The following is a 25,523-nucleotide window of genomic DNA, read 5'->3' on the forward strand; positions in this document are numbered from 1 at the left end:
TGTTGTAGTTCGGACTGGACTGTTCCCATGGGGCACAGGGTCAGAGCTGATTTGCATAAAGCCATTATCTAACCCAGGGTGGTGTGGAGTGCAAAAAACGATGGATTTAGGCCCAGATCCTTGTACTGGGGTGAATGTAAGACATTGATCTACATTCTGTCCATCAAATTGTTTTTTGTAATTTTCTCCCTGAGTGTACTGGGGTAGCTCAGACGTGGGTCCCAGAGCCTCCACACCACTGGAGTCAAGCTAGCCGGGCTGATGAGAGGTGTTACCTCGAAACCGGTCCGGTCCTCGGATGCTTGATTTCGGTCTGGGAAAGATATGGCTGTTGTAGTTCGGACTGGACTGTTCCCATGGGGCACAGGGTCAGAGCTGATTTGCATAAAGCCATTATCTAACCCAGGGTGGTGTGGAGTGCAAAAAACGATGGATTTAGGCCCAGATCCTTGTACTGGGGTGAATGTAAGACATTGATCTACATTCTGTCCATCAAATTGTTTTTTGTAATTTCCACACGACGAGGTGGTGGCAGACCTTTTCCATCGTTGGAGTCGTCTGGAAATAGATCTATTCGCGGACGACGAAAACACAAAATGCCACGCCTTCATGTCCAGATTCCACCGACCAGGGACAAGGGGGAAAGTCTCTTTTGATGGACTGGTCAGGGACATTTGCCTACGCCTTTCCTCCTCTGCCCATGATCCCGAAGGTGGTGTCCAAGCTACTCAGATCCAGCATGACCATGATTCTGATAGCTCCAGACTTGCCACGGCAGTGGTGGTACCCGTACCTTCTACATCTGTCGGTACTTCCACACAGGAGACTACCTTGCAGGCCGGACCTGCTGACCAAGATGGGAGGGAGGATTCTTCATCCCGACCTTCCCTCACTGAACTTGACAGCATGGCTCCTGAGGTCCTGCAATATGGGCATTTAAATCTGCCTCCTGATTGTATGCATATTTTAAAAGAAGCAAAAAGACCCTCCACAAGAACGTCATACGCGTTTAAGTGGAAGAGGTTTTTCTTTTTTGTAGAGAACATCACTTTGATCCTATGAAGGGGCAGGAGGATGTCATTCTCCCTTACCTTCTGTATCTAGCTAGATCTGGTCTTAAGTATGCTTCTCTCAGGGTGCATTTTTCTGCCATTATGGCGTACAGGAAGTCGCCTAGTCAGCCCTCCTTTTTCCAGATGCAGGTGGTCAAGGACTTCTTACAGAGGTTAAAGAAAGTGTATCGCCCTGTTCGAAACCCTTCTTCTCTGTGGGAGTTAAACCTGGTGTTATCAAAGTTGATGGGCCCTCCTTTTGAGCCAATCCGCTGAGCTTCCCTGCAGCATTTGTCTTGGAAGGCCGCTTTTCTGGTAGCAATTACATCAGCGCGCAGAGTAAGCGAGATCCAGGCATTGTGTACCAATGAGCCTTACACTGTGTTCCACCATAACAGGGTAGTCTTAAGGGCGCATCCTTCTTTTCTCCCTAAGGTGGTGTCTGATTTTCACATCAATCAGTCCAATTCTCTGCCATCTTTCTTCCCTGATTCAGCGACCCCAGCTGAACGGTCGCTTCATTCTTTAGACTTTAAGAGGGTGCTTAAGTTCTACTTACAAAGTACCAAGGAAATAAGGAAGACAGATCAATTGTTTGTTAATTATGGCGCCATGAGAACAGGCTTCCCAGCCGCTAAGAGATCCATTTCGAGATGGATTGTTTCATGAATTACCTTAGCTTACCAGCTGGCGAAAAGGCCCTTACCTTTACCTCCCAAGGCACATTCCACCAGGGGGAAAGCGGCCACTGTTGCTTTCTTACATGATGTCCCTAGGTCAGAAATTTGCAAGGCCACAACCTGGAAATCAGTTCATACTTTAACGAGGCACTACTGCCTAGAATCTGATTCCAGGGCTGATGCTCAAGTAGGCCAGGCCTCATTGAGAAATCTTTTCGGATAGCGGTTTTTCCTCTATCCTAGCTTGGGTTTTTCTAAGCTTCCTGATCACGTTTTCTGGGTTCTCCTTTGCCCACAGGGAGATGAGGTGAGGCTCGCTATTCTATTCTAATGCTTATGACTATTGATGAGGATCCCCTGGAAGAGAAGGATTAGTTACTTACCTGTAATCCTAGTTCTCTACCAGGGGTATCCTCATCAAAGTCATAAGCAACCCTCCTGCCTCCCCGGGCAAAGGACTATTTTAAGTTGGAGATATTGTTAACCTCTTTGTTTCATGGTTGTTCAGTCTCCGCAAAGAACAACTGACCTAACTGTCACCACTGAGGCATGATGGGGAGCTGGGGGTTAGGAGTGCCTTAAAGGCACGGTGTCAGTTTATTGCATGTAGCTACAGGTTAGCTTTTCAGTCTTTTTAGACTGTGTATTTGCAATGCAGCCTGGGAGCTTCCTATGCTTTCAGTGTTTTATAAGAATTTCTACTGCTTTCTGAGCATTAAAAGTTCTAAAACAAACTTTGTTGTTGTTTCTCATGTTTCTAATGCATATTATTCATATATGGTGGAAATTCTTTACAGCATGATTCAGCTCTGGTGTTTAGTAGGCTGCAATTGCTTATTTATATATATATATATATATAATATATATATATGTATATATATATATATATATGGATATATATATATCTGGGGCACATATAATATAGTGTTTCCGGGGTCTCGCGCATGGGCGGGAATATTCTAATGCTTATGACTTTGATGAGGCTACCCCTGGAAGAGAACTAGGATTACAGGTAAGTAACTGATCCTTCCCTCATTAGTGGCTTAATCCACGAGATGAAATATGCCCTGCGGCACAACATTGCATACCCTAGAGTGAGCCCTTTCCACCGAAATATCTTCTTGTTGTTGCTGTCCATTGGCTACATGCAAACAATACATTGGTGGAATGCTGAACAACAAAACGACGGATTAATATCAGATCTGTGACTGGGGTGAATGTGTTATTTGTTAAGCATCCTGGCCATCATTTGTTCTTTTTGCTCTTGTTCCTTTGGGTACTGCAGGGGTATTGTCTTACTGTGCATGTTCTTCAGGTCACAATTCCATTAACATGAATTGTTTCTTTCATTTATGTCTTAGATAAAGCTTATTCGCCTGGTGGGGATCATGCTCTTGTTCTATGTGAGGAAGGAGCTTGCAGAGCATATTTCAGAAGTAGAAGCAGAAACAGTTGGTACAGGAATAATGGGAAGGATGGTAAGACATTATTGGTTTTGAGACTATGACTGTCCTATTTAGTCATAACATTTAGTTTTTGGTTTGTGGAAATATAGGGATGTTGATTACTGAATCAAAAATATTGTCTGCTCATTTGATTTGTGACTTGACATGACTGCCGTAGAATAAAAAATATTTTAACTAGATATTTATTTTGTTTGAGGAAAAAATTGTTCACTGCATTTAGTTCATGTGTATGAATACCTTAACTTATGCGTTCTTTAGCAAAAACACAGCCAGCATTGCCTGTTGCGTTTAGTACAAAATGGCGTAGCAGAGAGTGCCAATCACATTCTACGTTCTAAAGTAGAGTTTAGGAAATACGGGTTTGAAACTAATGCGGAGGATGACTACAAGTCACAGTTTCATATTTTGGTCAATGAAATCTGACGATGGGAAAGTGGTTCTCCAGTGGCCCTAGATTTTGGGGGCTTGTGCCTACTTGAAGAGACTATCTTTTTGCATCTGGTGTGAAGCAGTGGATACATATGTGCTCAAAACTAGGACATTTGCAGGATATCCAATTACAAGATAATAAGGATCTTACATTTGTTGCAACATTATGCTGATGATTGTGTGGTGCAGGGAGGTCAACAAGTCCCATGACAAGTTTTCAGATTATTCATGTAAGATAAAATCCCATTTAAAGAATACAAATTGAATTCATTAATATAGTGTGTGATTATCCTGTAAATATAGTGTAGCTCTGTCGCTTCTGGACCAATATTGAACATTCCTATTGTGGAGGTTTGATGAGAACCGGCATCCATGCCAAAGTTACTTCTCTGTACATAAAGGTGGTTCTAGTGTCTAGTGCCCCAAGCAGAGAGGCAGGGCTCCTTCCAATAGCTTGGTGATGTTCATAAGTCCATTTTCATGAACAAGATATCATTTCAAATGATCTGGAGTGAGCCATGGATTGGATTTGGTTGTGTGTACGGTTAGTGTAAAAACCTAACAAAAAAACTAAGTCAATCGCAGCCAGGCTTTCAGAAAACTGTATCAGATTGTGTTGTACTGTACTGCAGCATTTCTATAGCACTGTTGCGATCCCAAAGTGCTGTGCAGATCACTGGTTGTGATTCTGAAGTGCATGTATCTGAGAAGGCTGTTGATAAAAGTGTAATCTGTAGGTGTTGAACATTGTCAAGCGCAGTTCCCCGACAGTGTGTTCCAAACTTGGCACACTGGCATGTAGCAAAAAGCAAAGAAGTGTGAGGATTGAATTGCAAGCAGCATGTACAAGCCAGTCAGAGTTGTGGTCTTGGACCTCTTTAGCCCTGGTTATGGAAAAAGCCAACAGTTGATGGCTGTTCTGAATTGCAAGTCTTAGTTACGAAAAAATCCAGGACTTGATAGCTCTTCTGAACTTCAAGTGACTTTACATAGGTCTGATTTTCTTTCGCGCTTTATGCATTAGTTTGCCTGTCTGTATGGAGAAGCAGCTACCTCCTACATGGGTTTTTAGTGGCAATTATTAACAGCGATCCATTCTGGATCTGAGGTTTTACTTTTGGTTATATTGTCTGAGTTTTGATTGTATGATTCTCGGATTCAGCTCAAACACTGCCTGATGTGTGATGCAGAGGGGTTTGAAATATCTTTTTTGTACCTGCAGGTAACTAGTGTTTTGCTTTAAACATTTGTAAGTTAATAATTTGTTTAGCTGTAGTGATCTGTAGTCTCTATCATTTACTGATATATTTTGATGCAAGTTGAATGTAGAGTCTGTTTGCTTAATCCATTTCTGATTGAATTATTAACAGAGATCCCTATATCCTATGTAAGTGCCCTAAACATGGATAAACACGCCATAGGAGTCTCAGTGTGTAAAATGAGCTTCTAATAGCTTTATTTTCTTGGGATTGACAAGGAGAGAGTGGAGTATTTAATGACTCCAAGCTTAGGTCCAGGTAGTAGGTGGCTGTCCCATTTTCTTTGGTCAAGATTATATGGGGTTATAGTTGTGCCAGAGTGCATAGGTGAGAATTTCCGTTTTTTTCGAGGAGTTCTGTTTGAGATGATTCTCTGTAATCCATTGTTAGAAATGGGATTCATGGTTGGCTGAGGTATGCACCCAGGCCAGGCAAGGAACCACAACTCTAGTCAGGGTAAGCTAGATACACGCTAAAAGATAACCTGTGCTCACCCTCTAGTAGCTTGGCACAGAGCAGTCAGGCTTATCTAAAGAGGCAATTTGAAAGTATTTGTGCAATACACACACACACACACACACTGACACAGCACAACGAATGCACCACAAATATATTCTGAACAAAATAAGACCAAAATGACAGGAATCCAATGTATAGAAGTTGAGATATTGAATTTTAAAGGAATAAGTGCAATAAAGCGCTTAGAAGCAAGTAATGTTTAAAAGGTTACTTTAGGTCGCGCTTGACCGGGGAAAAGGGAAAGTTTGGGCCGTCCTCGTAGAAGTGCAGGCTGGCTACAGGACCCACGCAGGCCTCGGTAAACAAAGTACCTTTCCTGGTCGCAGGCAACAGGATGCGTTGATAGTCTCCATGCAGTGAAGGTGATGAGTTAGTTCTGAAGACAGGTGCAGGAGTTGAGTAACGTTTAGTGATGTACCAGATTCTGCTACTCAGTGTAGGGGGTGCATCACTCTCACCAAGCTGCAGCCGCGACGATGCGTGTACGATGTGTCGATCTCTGGATGCAAAGCACTGTTTCCGTTACGATTCGCCAATTTTACTCCTGCAAGGTCGATGTGGCGGTTCTGTTACGCATAGATCGCAGATGTATCAAAATCTGTGTTGCAAGTATTAGGGCCACTTCCAGTGAGCCAGGCACAGGAGCAGGGATATATGCTTTGATATCCCTGAGTCTCAAGCAACAGAAGGCAGGAGATGACTTGGAGGGAAAGCAGAGTCCTGCTCTCCTTCAGCAGAGTCCAGAAGCAGCTAGCCGCAGGGCAAAGCTAGATAAAAGCATGCCTTCCAAGTCTGCAGTCCAAAGATGAGTCCTTTAAGCAGCACAGCAGTTTTTGTGACAGAGTTTTAGTTCAAGATACAGCAGTGTCTTATTTGAGGGGGCAGAGACCCAATATTTATACCCAAAAGTGCTTTTGATGTGGGGGGCCTTCAAAGCAGCGAAGTGCACAAGTATCCCTTTGAACCTAGTCCTGTCTGCCAGGCTATTTGTGGGGGTAATCAGTGCTTTGTGTGGGGACAGGACACAACCTATTCGAGTGAGGTGTTAGCCCGTCTCTTCCATCCTGCCCAGGCAAGGCTATCAGAATTCATATGTATGTAGGTGAGTACTCAGAGACACCTATCCTTTGTGTGTTGTGGCTGTCCAGAGGGAATGCACAAAGTTGCAAGTATCCAGTGTTTCACATTCCTTGTTTCACAGTCAATAGCCACTCATAGAGTCTGGAAATTTTTAGCTTCGTGAGATTTTTGAGTTTGAGGATGATCGGATTGTCATCAGCATTGGTTGTTATTGAAGCGTAAATGTATAATAGTTGAGCATTGAGGGTTACTAAATAGGCTGATTTATAGTACAGCGTAGAATAGAGATAGTTAGAACATTTGGGCCAGTTTTGAGGAAGGATTTTATCTAGTTGATTATTGTCCCTGTATCCCAAAGTCATTTAGTTTCTGTACTACTGCTAGTGATCGCCTGTGTCAGAAGCTGGTGACAATTCAGGTCATAGTGGAGCAACAACCCCGTTGTTGATGACAGAGTTCTTAAAGTTGTTCCAGATGAAGATCGGTCCTGATTCAGTACTTTTTCCCTTGTCTGAATCCATTTTGTCAGACTGTACAGTTTCAGCTTCCTTTTCAATGAGTTTGCCTAAATTGCTTTGTAAGTAGCTGAGCAATCTTGTTTCTTTATAATAGGTTTAATATATGTTGTTTTCTGGTCATTTGGGAATTCACCACAGGGAAGCGCTGATGTCTTCTGCGTACAAGGCAGCAGAAGACTCAAGTAGGACTAAATGGAAAACATTGGTGGGGCAAGGATCCATTATAGAACCAGCCAAGTTTGTGTCTATTATTAGGTTTGAGATTTCTTTGTGTAAAATGGTTCAAAGAGCACAGAATTAGCTGAGTGCTTAAGGCAGCTCAGATTGAAATACTGAGTTTTGGGAAGGATTTGATTGGTTTTGAATGGATGTTTGCTTAGAAGTTTGATTTCTTCTGCATGTAGTGGTTTGCTAGGGTTTCACAGAGTTCCTTAGAGTGTTATCTTTTATTAACGCACTGAAAAATTTAGAGTTCCCTTAAAGACAATGAAGACATAGGCTATAAACACTGGTATAGGTCTGCTGGTTTCAGCTTTCCAATGTCCTATTATGCACCTTCTGACTCGCCCTCTCTCATGTCTCTCAACAAGGGAGAATTCTCCTCCGCTTTTGCCACTCTCCCCCTTCCAAACAAAGAAAAACAGTTTGGTAGAAATCAAGGCAAATCAAGTGCCGAATGCTACCACAGCTTGAACTGTGAAATGCACCCAAGCTCTGGAGGTGCGAGTGGTTGTAAACCCCCTGCGACTACCAGGAGACTGCTTTTTTAAAATTAGGACTTTCCGCCTTCATTGAATGAACTGTTCCTATAGCTCCTCTTTGCAGTCTATAATGATCAATAAAGGCCCACCATTTGTTATTTGTCCTTGTATTCAGCTCAGGCTTATTACAAAGCTGGCGTTTAATGGCCGGTATATCCTACTATGATAGGCTATATTAGAATGTTGGTGGAACTAAGGAATTCATTGACAACTGATGTTCTCTGGTTGTGCATGTAGCTTCTGTGGTGTTGTAACCTCTTGGGTTTTTTGGATGGAAGATGTATAGATTTCGTATTTTCTTTGGAGGTGCTTTTTATCTTCTAGGTTCAATTTACTCCTGCAATGTCTTTCTGTTCCCAACTGTGGGGAGGTAGAGATTGAAGTATTGTAAGCAGTGTACCTCCAATTTCTTCTGCCTTCTGAGAGCTATTGTTGTATTAGACTGTATGGAATGGTTCTTGTGCTAATGATCAGTGCGAAATGGATGACATGGTGATCACTATGCAAGAAGGCTGTTGCTAGTGACAGAAGAAAGGTTAAGGGAGCAAATACAAAATAAGGTCTGTGGCCTAATTGCTTCAGTGTTGGAGAGTAGGTATGAAGTATGGCGTAGTTAGTTTTTTTTAAACCACATGTTGAAGTCCCCTAGCATGCATACGTTGTGATTTATAGTACTTTTAGCTGTTGACACCAGAAGGGCACCTGTGAAAGAAATGGTAATGAGGTGGTCACAAGAGGAAAGAAGCAAAGTTACATTGATTCTGATTCTTGAACATTGAAATTCTCTCTGTTGAACATAGATAGTGATTTTGGGTTGTTCAAGTTTGATATCGCATTGTACATATTAAATATGATTTCTGATTCTATGTCAGGACCGGAGGCTAGGATTATGCATACTCTATTTGCTTTATTTTTCACAGCAGCCATTTTAACAACATCTTAAAACTACTATTTCCATGATCCCTGGGGAATAGGAGAAGAAAAATCACAACAGTGTGAACCAATGAGCAGACAGTTCATGACATAGAGATATCAGGAACCCGTATACTTTTACATAGCTCTTCAGTCAAAACTTATAGTCCTCTTCTTTCGCTGCTCGCAGCCGAGTTAAGTGCCTTCCGTTTTACCTCTTGGTTTGGGGGGTTGCTTGGAGTTTATGTAAGCTTAATTTGCATGTTTTCTGCTGGTATCGTTTATAATCTTGGTTTGTAGGCCGTCGTTAATGTTGAGTGCTTTTCACAACTTCAAATAATTTATTCATAACTTTCAGCGCACCGTGAGACAGCTCGACGCTTCCTTCGCGGCCGGTCGGTGCGGCCCTCCCCCTGCTAGGTGGCTCCGGTCTGGTGCCTCCTTTGCCAGCCTACGGCCATACCAACCTGAATGCACCCAATCCTGGATCTCTACTCCTCACTGATGGCGGAGATCGTGCACCACATTTTCAGTAGCCTGGTGCCTGAAGTGACGCCCAGTAATTAATTAGGTCTGTAGCCCGTGATAGGACCATTTTGGTGAGCACAGTTAAGCCTCGCTGTACGGGGTCAGTATTTCAGCGCACCTCGCGCCTGAAACCCTAGGGGAGTAGTAATCCTCTGTAACATTTTTGCTTTGCTCCTAGCATCGCTGCCGGCCTGTGAGAGCTTGTCTGTTTTCTCTCTGCTACACGCTAGGCGCTCAGGGACACACCTCCCAGGCTTAATCTCCCATTTGAATTAAACTTTACCAGGGGTGTGTGTCCCATGCCTGTGTCCTACATATATAATTGAAGGCACTGCCTTGTGAAAGTTGTTGGTTTGTCTTCCAACTCTTTTGTACCTGTTAATTTCACCATCAGTGTTGATTGGTATCCTTACTAGCGCTATGGAGGAATATGAGGATACACAGGGGCCTCCCCTTGGGTACTAGCCCTTTGATGATGATTTCTATGAGGCAGTGAATACCTTTTTTTACAGGGCAGTAGCAGAGGCCATGGGCCCCATGGCGCAGCAGCTCTCGCAGCAATTCGCGCAAGAATGCGCCAGACTGGCGAACCTGGCTAATCCCCATGTGGGCTCTCAAACCCCTATTCCTTCCGCCCAGGGTGAGGAGGCTCCTGTCAAGCACTAGAAATTGGTGGGTGTAGACCATGATGCTTTTGAGCATCTCACACACTTTTCTTAATAAGGACCCCCCACTCCCTGGGAGTCCAACTCACTCCTGCTCCCCGGGCCCCAATTCCCCAGATCAGGACATCCACCAGGGTGGTGAGGATGATGGCCACGGGCCTTCTCTGCCTTCATCCCCCTCCTCTCTCCTGCAGTCCACAGACCACTCCGCCTCTGCCCCAGGATCGGATTTACTAAATCCGGACGACATTATCCATCCCAGGTCGGCGGAGTGTTCCCCTTCTGACCAGGTTGTCTCCTATGTGGCGGCGCACATCCACACGCCTTTGGAAAAGGAGGCGAGGAGCCGCCTGTGTGCATCGTGCCCTCACCCATCCTTCAAGGGTTAAGGTTTCCTTAACGCCAGAGCTCGACCACACCACGCCCACTCTGCTGTCCAAGTTTATTTGGATCAATAAGTCCTGGCGCGCATGCAAAGACAAACTCTTAGACAACCTTGAGCCCCTGACTAAGATTATCGACATGATGCGTCAGGTATTATCATATCATTAAAGGTTCTCTCGGGTTGGGCGCAGTGAACCATCATCATCATGTTCGGGAACACAAACTGCGCTTTGTCGGCAGAACGCTGACGTTCTTTCCTTATCAAAGTGGACCCCAAGTTAGAGGACCTAGTCAGCTCTGAGGCTGGTGCAGTGACTCAAGGGGGCCTTTTCAGAGAGAAAATCAAAAAAGAGCTTGGAAAGTTCATCAACACTTTCACTTTTCTAGACAGGGCACAGTCGTCCATTAAGAGGATCTTCCATCCCTGGGTTTTCCAGGGGGCCAGGTGAGGTAGGGGCTCCAGTCGTGGTGCTCACCAATATGCTCGAGGGCAAGGCTCCTGACATGGCTACCAAGATACCACCCGTTACGCCGCCTTCTACCCGACCAAAGGCCAGTGTTTTCGAGGAAAATGCAAAGGATCTGGCGCCACACCCATTCCTGTTGAGCGCCATGCCTTCTTCATCTCTAAAGGTGGGGTGGCGGCAGTTGGCTGGTTTCATTCTTGCTTGGAGTTGTATTACCTCCGACACTTGAGTCCTCCGGACAATCCAGGCATAGAGTTTTACGGCTCCCCCTCCCAGCCTGTTCTTCTTCGACATATCCAGTTTTTCGAGCACAAGGCAACGTTGGTAGACATTGAGTTTTTTGCACTTCTGGGAAAGGGCGCAATTTGTCTTTACGTTCCCCACCCTTGGGGCTTCATTAGCAATATTTTTTGGGTGGACAAATCAGATAGAGTTTAGCGGCCAGTCATAAACCTGCATAGTTTCCACAGGTGGATTTTATATCACCACTTCAAGATGGAGGTCATCCATCCTCTGGGGGACCTTTTGCTTCCATCAGACTGGATGAGTTTAGCGGCCAGTCATAAATCTGCAGTTTCCACAGGTGGATTTTATATCACCACTTCAAGATGGAGGGCATCCATCCTCTGGGGGAACTTTTGCTTCCAACAGACTGGATGGTTTGGCTGGATTTAAAAGAAGACGCCTACCTATCCATTCCAATTTTTCACCCGGAATGGAGGTTTCTACAGTTCATCTTGCACAACCAGACATTCAAGTTCTCTACTCTGCCTTTCGGATTGTCTTCAGCCCCATGGGGCTTCTTTAAGGTTCTCAAACCTGCTGTGGAGTTCCTTCGGGTCCAAGGAGTCCGACTTATTGTCTATTTGGATGATATGCTTCTCCTGGCTCGGTGTCCTCAGCAGCTGTACCTCCAGTTGCAGATGACGGTCGACCTGTTGCAAGGTTTGGGGTTTGTCATCAACAACAAGAAGTCACTGTTGCTCCCGTCTCAGTCAATCACTTTTTTGGGTTTTGTGATCGATTCGACCAGCACCACCTTGAGCATCCTCCTTATCAAGATGTCTAAAATACATCACGAGATGCGCAACACTTTGGCAAACCCTTGGGTTTCTCTCAGACACCTTGCCCGGGCAGGAGGTCTGCTTGCCTCGTCTATCCAGGCAATTTTCCTGGGCCCTCTTCATTACCCGGCCCATTACCGCTTAAAGGCAGCCCACTTGCAAAAGGGTCTCACATACTGAAAAACGGTTTTAATTCAGAAACTCTGTCCATCACCACCCCCTGTTGTTTAATTATTTTGTCCACCATAAGCGTGGAAGGGTATACTCAGACGTGAGTCCCTTGCTCATTGCACCATCAGGATTCAAGCAAGCCGGGCCGAAGACGGCTGAAATGCCAGAAACCGGTCCCCGGAAGCTTGTTTCCTTCCCAGTGAAAGAATTGGCTTGGTAGTTTGGTTTGCCCTGTTCCCATGATGCACTGGGCCAGGGACAGACTAATTTGCATATAGCCAGGTTCTGAGCTGGGATGGTGCAGTGAGCTAAAAAACGGTGTTGGATTAAGCCCTGATCTCTTGACTGGGAGAGAGTATTCTGCTTAATTCAGAAACTCTGTCCATCACCACTCCCTGTTGTTTAATTAGCAGATCTGAATGGGGCGCCAGGTGTGGAGACATCTCCATGAGGGGAGTGCTGTCCTCCCAAGAGCAGGAGCTGCACATCAGTTGCCTGTAACTCCTACCCGGATCATTCGGGGTCCGCTGCTAGACCAGGGACAGGATTCAGTTGTGTGTTCTCCTCAAGACGTCCAGTTTTTGGCAATATTGCCTGCAGCATCAGATTTCGGTTACGGCGGAATACCTTCCAGGTCAGAGAATCAGATTGCGGACTGGCATTCACGCAACCTTCGGGACTCCAGTTTTAATGGGCTGCACCCGAATGTATTAGTGCAGCTTCATCGTCTTGGGGTCCATTCTCAATCGATCTATTTGCCTCTCAGTTGCCAAGAAATTTCAGCTGGAGGCCGGATCCATTGGCGTTGGCCACGGACGCATTTCTGCAGGACTGGTGTCTGGAAAGGGGTTCTGCATTTCCCCCATTCGCAATGATTACCCGGGCATCAGCTCAGATCAGACAGTAGGGGGCAGAGGTAGTCATGGTCACCCCGACTTGGAGGTCTCAAGGGTAGTTTCTGGTTCTACTGAAACTTTCTTGGGATTTTCCAATCTGACTCCCCCTGTTTTCGTGCCTCCTCCTAAATCCGGATCAGATGCCGCATCCGTTGATTCCAGAGGTTCCCTCTCCCCGATGGCCTGGGCGGTGTCAGGAGTAGATGGTCAATACCAGGCCTTTTGCGAGAAGCTGAGGATCTCCTCTCAAAGGCATGGGCCAGTAGTACAGTCAAGCGCTAAAAGCCAGCTTGGAATTGATGGACTGGTTGGTGTGTGCGACTGGATTGTGATCCTGTGGGAGCAGATGTAATATAGATGCTGATCTTCCTGGCCTCCCTCGCAAGGCAAGGTTTGGCCAATCGATGTATCAATACTTTTTGCTCGGCCATCTCGGTGGGACATATTCCTGTTGACGGCTCTCCAGTTGGAGAACATCCCTTTGTGTACCGCCTCCTCAGATAAATCTGGCTGTCCCTTCTTCTGGAACCTTGTTACTCTGCCCTCTGGGACGTAAATAAAGTCCTCAACTTATTTCTGTCTTGGCAACCAAAGACATTTTTGTCCAGGAAGGAGCTTTCTGCGAAGCTTGGGATGCTTCTTTGTTTCGTCTTTTGCAGGCGGGATTTGGAGGTAAGAGCCTTGGACATTACAGGCAGAACTTTTTTCTCCTTCTGGGTTTCCTTTACGGTTAGTTGGCGCACTAAATGTCACACCAGAGTAATCTCTTACCCGCCTTTACTGGAGATGCCCAAGCTACGTGTGGTGCTATGCCTCAAGGTCTACGAGGAAATGACAGAAGAATTCCGTTACCCGGCTTAGCGTCAGCTTCTGATAGCGCTGCTCAAGCCCCACAAAGCAGTCTACTCTCCTACCATAGCCCACTGGCATGAGGTCGGTCATGCAGGAGGCTGGCATTGATTTGAAAATGTTTGAGGCTCATTTGGCTCATGTAGCAGTTGCTTCTAAAGCCTTCAGTCTGGGTGCTCGGCTGGAAGATATTATGAATGCGGCCGACCAGTCGTCTTATTCCACTTTTAAAACGTTTTATTTAAAGTCAGTTTGTGATATGGCACAGCAGGTTGTGGATAAGGTTTGAACATGCATAATTCTCGCCTCCGGTCCTGACATAGAATGAAAAATGTCCTAGCTATCGTAATAGAAAGTTTCAATTCTATTACAGACTCGCGGCGAGGATTATCACAGCCTGAGATGTTCTGTGTCAATTTCGACTCCCTCCCCGTGACCGGTAAGTGTACCTATGTTGTGATTATATCTTGCATTTCATTTGTACTGTCTGTTGTAATTGCGGCCGTGCTTTATGAATTGTTAACTTAGTTTCTCCAGTATTACATCTTTCATAGATTCACATGCTTGTATTTTCCCCGTCGTCATGGTGGGAGTCTCACGGTAACAGAATGATCAAAGCAGTATCATAGAGAAGAAAAAACTGCATAGAAAAGCCCATAGGAACTGTATTATTTGGTAACCAGACCTCCTCATTGTTTAGTCCAAAAGTCAGCCAATCAGCATTACTGCCCTGACCTCACACTCCCCAGCAGAACCTTCCGGCCTCAAATTTCCAACCGACTTCGTGTGAGGAAGGAGTCTCCCTGAGCTCTGCTCAGTTTGGTATTTCAAGTCTGAACTTTTGGCCCTTTTCAACGGAATTTTCTTCTGGATAAGGTATTGTCTGTCAATTATTTTGCCTTATAATGGCTGAGCGCTCTAAAAAGAGGCTTTTCAGACCTTGCAGATCCTGTGGAAAGGCTTTTCTCTGAAGACCCTCAAAAGGACTGCCTATACTGTCTTAATCCAAAGCATGTTGCTAAGGACTGTAAATATTGTAGAACCTTCTCTGCTAAAACTTTTTGGGACAGAGAGGCTCGTCTGCTACTGTGGCTTCAAAAAAAGAAGGCCGCATCAGATTCAGATTCAGGTGAGGAGTCTGCTGCTCTCAAACACCTAGAAAGAGAAAGGCCTCACATTCTGAAGAAATGGTGGAGCCTAAAAAGTCTAAGGGGAAGGAGGTGTCTTCTCTACCTCATACTCCTCTCAAGAAGTCGTCAGGTCAGAAAGGGGCATCTTCTGCTCCGGCGACCAGTTTCCATGGTTTCTGATTCAAAATCTGTGGTAAAAACATCAGCCCCATCGATGACTTCAGCGTCGACGACGTCTATTTCGACGACGACAGCGGCGTCGACGACAGGAACTAAGTCAGTGTCGGGCTCTGCATTCCTTAGATATATCCAGGTGTTTGAAATTCTACATTGAGCGAACCTAAGACATTTCGGAAATCGAAACAATTACTTATTGCATTTGAGGGTCAGAGAAAAGGACTGCCTCTGTCAAGACTGAGTATTGCCAGATAGATATCGTCGGCAATCATTAAATGTCATGAAAAAGCTGGAAAGCCGCTGCGTTCCAGGGTGAATGCTCACTCCACAGGAAAGATGGCGACATCTATGGCATTGTTTGCAGCAGTGTCTCTGCCTGATATCTGCAGAGCGGCAACGTGGAGGAGTGTGCATTCATTTACCAGGCACTACTGCCTGGACACTGCGTGGAAAGAGGACACAGCAGTGGGACACGCTGTTCTGAGACGTCTGTTCCAATAAGGTATTCTTTACTCTGTGTTTATATTATGTACAGTATATATTTTAATATAGATGGTTTAATAAGTCTTTCTGTGAAGAACTTGTCATGTACTCTTCAAATGTTGTTCGGTTTTCTTATTATTTGCTCTGTGTATATTCAGACATATGTTGAACAAGGCCTCTAGTATGAACTATTGGATACTTACAATCGGTTTTCCCAACTGTCAGGGTTGGAAGACTGTGATTGAAGTTGGGGGCATGGGGGGGGGGAAATGACAATGATAAGGAACCTCTCGGGGATGAGGTCTCTTGTCCACCTTGTGGTAGCATAGATATTGAAGAAATTAGTCTATCCACAGCCCTTATGGCGACCACCAATGTCATCACTGAGGACTCTAGGCTAGCTGGGCCATTGACGAGTGTGGCTGGTTGCCTCGCTACCCCCATTTCATTGGCCCAGGAGGGGGGGAGCCCTATGACCAGGGTGGATACTGAGAGTATGCCCGAGGGGGGTTACACTTCTACGCCCAGAGGACGGCGGGTAATAAACCTCCTTTCTTGGAATATTGCTGGGCTAAAGAGGAAGCTAGAAATCCCGGAGTGGCACTCACTTATTGAGCAGTTTGATGTCTGCCTGTTTCAGGAAACATGGAGTCTAGTTCCTCTACATAAATCGGGGTATACTACTTACTCTGTGCCTGCTGTAAGCAAGGGAAAGGGCAGACCATCGGGAGGCCTCTTAGTTTGGATAAAAATAGATCTGAACTGGGTGGTCACAAGCCATAATGAGGAGTGCAATGATATACTCCACCTTTCGGCAAGAGGACAGGAGGATGTCGTCAAGTTGGACCTCTTTAATGTTTATGCGAGAGGGACACAGGGTGACTCCCCCTCTTTGACCTTAACAGCCCTGGACTTGGCCTTAGGCAATTGCTCCAGCTCAGCTAAAATACTTGTGGGGGGTGATTTTAATTGTACATTTGAACCCCTTCTCGGAGATGACCCCTTAGGAATTGAAGAGGAGGATTCAAAATGGTCCATCCCAACTCTTTCCCTGCCCCCCATTAGGAAGTGGTCACCTAGGGCCATACAAATTAATGCACTGACAAGGGACCACAAATTAAGAGCCCTTAACGGCAGGACTGTATCTGATCAGTCAGGGGCATTGACCTTTAATAGACTCTCAGGGCCGTCCCGAATCGATTACATCCTAATGGATGTTGGATTCTGGCTGGACTTAATTGATATGGAGGTCGTCCCAAGTCAGGATAGTGACCACAATCCCTTGTGTTGTAAGTTCAATTGGGGTGTTCTGAATGACAGGCGAGCGATTGTCACCTTAAAAACAACTAAAGAAGTTATCCCATTTAACAATAACCGTAGATTGAAATGGGATAAGGCTAACCTTAATGAGGGCGATATAGGAATCATCAAAACGCTGGTTGAGGGGTTGTCTTCTGACTTAGAAGTCTGGGTGGGTGAAAATCGGATCGCCAATCCCCAACACCCCTCCCTTGACTCTGCCTATAAAACCACAATAGAGCAAGTTGGCCAATTTTTTATCTCGAAGGGGAAAAGTAATAGGGCTCCCGCTATACCCTCTACTCTTTGTAAACCATGGTACAATGATCATTGTAAGAACAACAGGAAAAAATTGACAAAAGCTCTGCTTTCAGGGGACCCTTTACTGGTTAGAGCGGCCAGGAAGGATTATCTGAAAGCAGTAGCATTGGCCAAACAGGAGTGGGAGGAACAGCACTGGCAGGATCTTTCCAAGGCTGTGAGCAGTAGGAACCCGAACCTTTTTTGGGATTTGGTTAATAGAACAAGGCAGAGAAAATCGCAACCATTGGCTGATCATATAACTTGCCAGCAATGGTTCACTCATTTTTCATCCCTATATGGAGACTCTGAGGAAACAACTAGTTCTGGGGTGAATAGCCTGGGTGAAGGGGACCCCAGAGATGATAACGCCCTTCCATTTTCAGCCGCAGAAGTAGTGTTGGCGATTAGACACCTTACCCCTAAGAAAGCCGCCGGGCAGGATGGCATCCCTGGAGATCTGTTGATGGCGGAGCCAGAGGCCTGGGCCAATTTAATTGCGATAATAATGAATCTGATCATGAGGGGACATCAGGTACCAGACTCCTGGAAAGGGGCCGAGGTAGTTACTGTGTATAAGAGGGGGGCTAGAGATGACCCCGCGAACTACAGACCTATCAGTCTGATAGACATAATCCAGAAAGTGGTCGGCAGGGTCATCATCTCAAGAGTAGGCGACTGGATAGAGGAGGCTAGTATCCTCTCCCACTTACAAGCGGGGTTCAGAAGGAAGGTAGGTACGATGGACCAGGTCTTTCGTTTTTTTGCCATCTATTGGAAGGCGGTTACCATCATGAAAGGCAGTTGTATATGGCCTTCATAGATCTCAAAACTGCATTCGACCTGGTCCCCCGTACAAAACTTTGGGAAATACTTGGAGAGATGGGTTTTCCCAGTGGTCTTCTGAGCCTAATTGTAAAGCTACATGAGGGGAACTATGCGAGGGTTAGATGGGGATCCCAGGGACAATTAACAGACAGGATCCCAGTGCGGAGAGGAGTACGTCAGGGCTGTGTCATGGCTCCGACTCTCTTCTCCCTATTTGTAAATGGAGTGGTTGACCATCTGAAGGGGGAGGAGTCTGATGCCCCAACCCTGGCGGGGGAGAGAATCCCCACACTTCTCTTCGCTGATGACACCCTATTAATATCTAAATCCCCGGTGGGCTTACAAAAACTCTTGAATCGATTTAGCTCCTTCTGCACCACTCGAGGCTTAACAATCAACACATCGAAAACCAAATTGATGGCTTTGCACCCTCAAAAAGATTTAAAAATAATTTTGTGCTCAACAACGCCCCCCTCGAGCTGGTCGAGTCTTTCGATTATCTTGGTGTCCGGATTAACAGCCGTATGACTTGGAAGGATCATCTTTCCAAAATGTTATTAAATCATCGGAGAGTATCCGGGGTGACGCTGAAGGAGCTCCGGGAATCAACTAGTAAACCGGTCTCCCCAGCTATGACCATCTATGAGGGACAGATTCTTCCTGCAGCACTTTATGGCTCCGAACTTTGGGGGTTTGAAGGGGTTTCAGATTTGATGATAGCGGAAAACAATTTTTTTAGGAAAGTGGTAACTCTTCCCGCTTCCACCCCAATGATCCCACTTAGATTAGATCTGGGCAGGAAAACAGTAAAGGACTTGGTGAGGCTACGCCCGCTGCTCTTCTGGTCCCGGCTAAGAAGAACTGAGGAGCTCGCAAAGTATGCAGAAGGGCTGGACGAACTACTATTACTGGACACATGTAAAAAAATAGGATGGTTAAATAAACTGAAAGAATTGGCTTTCAGCTTGGGTCTAAGAGAGGCATGGGAGTCGCAATCACCACCACCCAAAGATGTTATTAAAAAACTGTACTGGGACTGGGTGCAGAGCAATGTTATGAGGACTACGAATGTGGGCTCACTTACTGACCAATTTTTGTCAATTAAGTGTGTGCGAAAACTGGAACCCTTTCTCGACTTAATAACCAAACCGTTGGATCGAGCGCTGTACTTAAAATTGCGATATGGGACGCTCCCTGTTCATGACTTTACGGTGAAATGGACGAGCACAGATGCCCGCTTGCGTGCATGCCCTGGCTGTGCGGCCCCAAAGGAATCGGTGGCTCACTTGTTTTTTGCCTGCCCAGCCTACAAAGGGGCGCGGAAATTCTGGTTGAAACCCGTCTGTAGGGAACTAGGGCTGAGGTGCCATAGCCAGGCATTATGTGTCCTCTCTACAGATTCTTCTTCTGCCAGTATGATCTGTGGGGTGGCTAAATTTTTGGGAAGCGCATGGATGACACGTTCCCGCTTACTGAAATTACACTCCGGTGTTTCCACAAGCTGAGGACGATTTTGCAGTTAGCAATTAATTAATGAATGAGGTGTCTATGATTTTATTGTATTTTATAATCTTTTACTGATAATCTTGAAATGTTATGTATTTGTATTTCTTTTATGGTGATACTTCGCCGAATAAAGATATTCAAACAGATTATATTTTAAAGGTATCTACGCAGCAGAACCATACTACTGAGTTCTACCATGGAAACGCTCCAGGTTTTGGGTACTACTTGCTACTCTGATACAAGCATGTGAATCTATGAAAGATGTAATACTGGAGAAGGAATTAGTTACTTACCTGTACACTATAGTTCTCCAGTATTATCTTTCATTGATTCACATGCGCCCGCCCACCTCCCCGTTTCTCAGGTAGAACCTTTATCTCGGTATTTATCCATGTCTCGCACTTGGGGCTGGAAATCTGAGGCAGGAAGGTTCTGCTGGGAGTGTGAGGTCAGGGCAGCTGATTGGCGGACTTTTGGACCAAACAATGAGGAGGTCTGGTTACCAAATAATACAGTCCCTATGGGCTTTTCTATGCAGTTTTTTCATCTCTATGATACTGCTTTGGTCATTCTGTTACCGTGAGACTCCCACCATGACGACGGGGAAGATACAAGCATGTGAATCTATGAAAGATAATACTGGAGAACTATAGTGTACAGGTAAGTAACTAATTCCTTCTGACCTGTGATTGATTACACTGTTCTTTCCTAGGGTGGTTCCTACCAGACAGGATGCTTGATTCTGGTAGTCTGCTTTTCTCACACACGAAAGTGGACAATGGGTTTTGACTGAAGAGCTATTTAACATCACATGGGTTCCTGATTGGCTATATCATGACCTGTCTACTGATTGGCTTACACTGTTGTGATTGTTTCTTCTCCTATTCCCCAGGGTTCATGGGAACAGTAGTTCTGAGAAGTTGTTAAAATGACTGCTTTAAAAAATAAAGAAAAATGAGTATGCATAGTCCTCACCTCTGATTCCTTAAAAGAATTGAAACTTTCCGTTACGATAGCTAGGGCATTTTTCATTCTGCTTGAAGATATTGCATTTTAGCAAGCATAACAGATGGTTTAGTTTGGGCATGGTTGAGGATAATTACAATTTAAGTCAGGTTGAATAGTAGACCTTTTCTGGGAGCAAATATTGGTTTGATTACTGAGTTTTTCTGTAGGGAGCTTTTGAATGCTTGTTGAAAACTATCTGGCAGATGCATCAACGTAGCCTGTTGCTATTCCTAAATAGCGATTTTTAAGAAATCGGTATTTAGGAATAGCAAAAGCCTATGCATGTAGGAATCTCTATTAAAATAGTGATTCCTTAACATTCCTTAATTGCTACTCTCAAATTGCTAGTCGCAATTAAGGAATGCTGTCCCATTCATTCCTATGGGCCTCCAGGCCCATAGGAATGAATTGGAGATTGCATGAGAAATTTGCGAGTACCAGTAGCTACTTGCAAATTGCTCATTCAATTTCAAGGGTGCAAGGGTGTCAAAATGATACCCTGTTGCACCCCTGAAATTGATCTATGCACATATGTTGTACACACACATGCCCCAAGGGCATGTGTGTGCGCAACATGAAACTTTGAAAACTGCACAAAAGTGCTTTTTTCAAAGTTTTAGCAAATTACCATGAAGTCCAACTTCATGGTAATTTGCTCCCCCTATTAGCGAATTCGCTATTTTTTTGACTCTCATGCATTGCATTTAAGGAATCTCAATTTGGGATTCCTTAAATGCAATCGCAATTTAAGGAATCTCAATTTAGAGATTCCTTAAATTGCGATTTTTGATTCTGAGAATCTGCCCATTTGTTCCCGGTATTTACTTTGATGCATATGCCTGTATGTCTGTTAAATATAATTCAGTTTTAGGCTGTTATGTGGACGGGGAGCAGATGTTTCAGTTTTTGTCACTTCATTTTGTACTTTGTGTTGCAGCTTGTGTTGCTGTTCCTGTTACACCTCATCTTGTAGCTCACGTGGCAAGCAGTGGCCAGTGTGGCAGCTACGATGAGTATAACCTGTCACACAAATCATTCATTTCCTCCTGTAGGACAATCAGTGTTGTCACTGGGTTTGGTCTTTTATAGAGAAAGGTCTGCACTAAGAGTCCTATGGGTGGAGTCGCTCCAAGGGTTGTAGGAGGAAGATATTACGGTACAGGGTAGCTAAAATGAGGTTGGAAGAATTGGGAGCGATGGGTGGAGATGGTAGGATGTGAAGGCGAAGATGGGATAGAAGTCTTTAATAGAATTATTGACAATTGTTTGTTTTTTTGTTGAAAAAATTTGAAGCAGCCACCTTTAATATTATTTAATGAGATTTTAATGTTTTTACTGACTACCTTGAAGTGCTCCTATGCTGTTTCACATTGTCACTGATTTCATTTGATTTGTTTATAGGGTAATAAAGGTGGAGTTTCAGTTAGGTTCAAGTTTCATAACACGAACGTATGTATTGTAAACTCGCACCTGGCAGCTCATGTAGAGGAGCATGAACGACGAAATCAAGACTTCCGAGACATCTGTTCCAGAATGCATTTCCCACAACATGATTTACAGTCGCCTCCGCTAACCATACGAAAACATGAGTATGTTTCAGGTTCTGCTACTTACTGTCTGCTGACCTCTTGTGAAGGAGTGAATGAGTCTTATTTCTGTCACACATATCTGCTTCTTTGTTTCTCAGACTTTTGGTGAATGACTTCACCTGTCTTCTGCTTTAAACACCAAACCATTCAATTAAATTATGTAGTCCACCATGTACATAACACTAAACGTAGAGTGTACAGATTTCCCTATCTTTCAATAACCAATTGACATTTTTGTGGTATGTAAGGTACATGGGTGGAAAGTTCGACGATAAAACTGATTGCACCATCACTGACAAGTTACAGTGGCATAATTTTGGAAATACTAAATTGTAGCAGAATTGATATCACGGTTACTGTGTTACCCTCCTCCTTCTTTACATCTGTTTCTACTATGTGTACTTCATTTCCTGAAATATCGTCGATTAGACCTTGATTTTACAACATGGGGTTATGTTTCTAAACAGAATCATAGTTTACACAAAATATGCCAATAAATATAGCAAAATTTAAACATATGCTGGCTTTCAAAAAATCCTAAGTGAGACTGGTTTATTCACCAGCCATGTAAAGACGTTTATTGGCAGTGTAGCGATAACATTGCTACCTCCGAGTATCGCCACAGTCCCTCCTCCCCACCCCGTACTTAAAGTATAAAATTATGTTAATAAATGAAATTGCATCTTTTTCATGTGTAATAATTTGAACTAGACTACGTTTCCATCTTAAGAAGTGAGCTTTAAAAAAGAGGACATCTAATAATTTTCTAACTAGAAGAGAACATCTTTATTATAAAACTTGTGAAACTCCATTGAGCTGATCATTTAGTGAGTGCCAAAACATTACATACTACAAAAGCAGATTTTCTTACTGACGATTATCAAAGATTACAACATATTGTATGAATTATTTTGGCACAGTGGTTTAGTCTCCTTAGCTCATCCATTTAATTTGTTGCCACTGTATGATTAAATTAAATTTTATGTCTGAAGCTTTTATCACAAGAGTACAAAAGTAAATGAATTTTAATTGTCTCCTAGGGTTATATTGTGGCTCGGAGATCTCAATTACAGAATACAAGACCTAGAATTGGAGACAGTGAAGATACTGATCAAGAAGAAAGCTTTTCATGAACTGTATCAGTTTGATCAGGTACTTGTTAGTCATAAGGACTGAACAAACAAAATATATTTCTTCAGCTCGTGAATTGTAATATTTATACTAAATGAGAACTATGCATCTTTGTTTCCAGCTTAAGATACAGATGGATGAAAAAGCTGTATTTGAGGACTTTATAGAAGGGGAAATTAATTTCCAGCCTACTTACAAATATGACACTGGCACTGATGAATGGGACACAAGGTTTGTGATTTTTTATTTTCTCTGTTACAAACCAGTTCGAGCAAGAATTTCCTTCAGATTTTTGAGGAGGCAGTGACCATGAGAGTTCTTGCACATGTGAGAGGAGTTTCTTACCACTGTAACAAAATGCAGACGGGTATGGGGAACAAACTGTTTATATTCCCAATGGATTAAATATAATTATTTTTGTTCATTTGCTGCCGATCCATCACACTTCGAAGTAGGTAGTTCCTTTGAAAGATAGATTAATTTTTGAACTTTATACTAACTTTGGGCATAATGCGCTCTTTATTGAATCATATATGCCAGTTAAATTGATCTTTTATCATAGATGAAATCTACTTTGTGTCCGGTGCTGTTTTTAGTTATGAATGATTATACAGTTTCTCACTTCTGGTGCTCTTCTTGGGCAATTATGTATTTTTACAATGTTTTTACTTTTTATAATAGCTTTTTTATTTACTAATATAATTTCAAATAAAAGAGGGATACTATCGTTGAACGCTGAGCTAAGAGCTGATATTATTCAATAATTCATACTACCTCTTCTTCAGTTTGGTAGTACGGTTATTGTCTGGGATGGGAAAATGTATTAACTCCAGTATATCAAACAAAATAGAAACAATCAGTTTGTACTGTTCAATAAACCAATACTTTGAACAGTTGGATGACCAGTTGGATTCATTATTAATGTCAGTGTTGACTGTGGTAATTTTCCTAATCATATGTGATCAAAGTCTTTCACCATTTGTTCCATGTAGAGCATTTTAGTGCTACTGAAACTGCTGCCCAATCCTGCTGAGGTAAGTTTACGTGCTTGTGGATATTTCACAATATGGGTGATACATAGAATCTCACTGCCTCCTTACAATGCACTATTTATTTCTAGTAGATTAAATGAATATGTGGCGTAACATGAGTTGTAGGACTAGTCACACACTCTGGGCCCAAACTAAAGAAACTCACAGAAACAACTTTATTAAAGGAGTGTCATGGTTGTTCACTCATACAAAATAATAATGTATTCTGATAACTCAAAAATGCACCTGAGATTTTTCGATCAGACCCTTTTGCTAACCCCAAAAATCTAAAAGGTATAGACATTTACCAGCTATGCCACCGTAACTCCCTGTATGCTCTGTTTGTGAATTCAAATGCAATATTTCAGGTGACCATACAAATGACAATATTTATAATTCATGAAGTCTCATATCATTTAATTATTGATATAGATTAAATCACTGATGCGGAAAGTGACTCCTGTTTAAACACCTGTTTGCTAAAAATGGAACTATATTTCTGTTATATTATGTTTTCATTACAAGTTTATCGTCATGTGGAAGAGATACTGCACCCTTCTTTCTTCACAAAATGTTATGCCGATATGTATTGCTAGTGAATTGTATTCATAGCAATATTCAGTATTTATATGCTCAGAAGCCATCCCAAATTACATCATCTGTGACATCACTTCTGACAGTGTATATCATATTACCATTGACATTATCAATGATCTTACTTAAGTAGCAACCAAGTATTTTCTGCACAACTATGTAGTCGATGTACAGTCTCTGTTGTGTTTCCATCTGTCTACTGAAAAGGGATACTTCAGCCTTCAATTTATATCTTTTGATGGATAATTCTACCTGTAGATCACTCACCTCTTGGATTACTTCTCCTGGTGCCAGTCTGTTCTGGGAAACGTTTCTCCATAGCTCTACCCTGTTGGTAGGGGATACCGATTTCGTTTGACGCCTACTTTCACCTGTAGATTCCTCACCTCCTGAGTATTCTTCCCCCTTGTGTAAGATTAGTCTAGAAAACTTTCTTCATAGCTCTAAACTGATGGTATGGGCATGGCGATTTAGTTCGACACCAAACGTGATGTCCTTGTGACATCGCTGACCCCATAAAAGTGATTGGCATGTAGCCGTAGATTCCTTAACTTTTGAATTCTCCCCAGGCGTCAGAAATTTTTCAGCAGTCCCTCTGCGTGCTGGGGATGGCTCCTTACGGCTCAATGATGACGTCGACTCTGGTTGCGATGTCAGTGGAGTCATATAAGTCCCCATCGGCGCAAAGAAGTCACTTAATTCTTTTCCATGCTGCAATGCAGATCTGAAGAGGCAGATCCTCAGGCT

General features: G+C 43.6%; 1 protein-coding gene across 3 annotated transcripts in view; it reads left to right on the forward strand.

Annotated features, from left to right (window-relative positions):
- INPP5B (inositol polyphosphate-5-phosphatase B) overlaps nucleotides 1-25,523 on the forward strand; it is a 783,203-nt gene that overhangs the window by 512,066 nt on the left and 245,614 nt on the right. For all 3 annotated transcript variants that reach the window (XM_086956440.1, XM_086956441.1, XM_086956442.1), the window contains 4 exons: nucleotides 3,094-3,210; nucleotides 21,833-22,020; nucleotides 23,061-23,172; nucleotides 23,273-23,382. In XM_086956440.1, coding sequence (XP_086812566.1) covers nucleotides 3,094-3,210; nucleotides 21,833-22,020; nucleotides 23,061-23,172; nucleotides 23,273-23,382 — 527 coding nt within the window. The remainder of the gene's footprint in view (nucleotides 1-3,093; nucleotides 3,211-21,832; nucleotides 22,021-23,060; nucleotides 23,173-23,272; nucleotides 23,383-25,523) is intronic.

Source organism: Lissotriton vulgaris, chromosome 2_1, assembly GCF_964263255.1.
Source record: "Lissotriton vulgaris chromosome 2_1, aLisVul1.2, whole genome shotgun sequence".
Lineage (NCBI taxonomy): Eukaryota > Metazoa > Chordata > Amphibia > Caudata > Salamandridae > Lissotriton > Lissotriton vulgaris.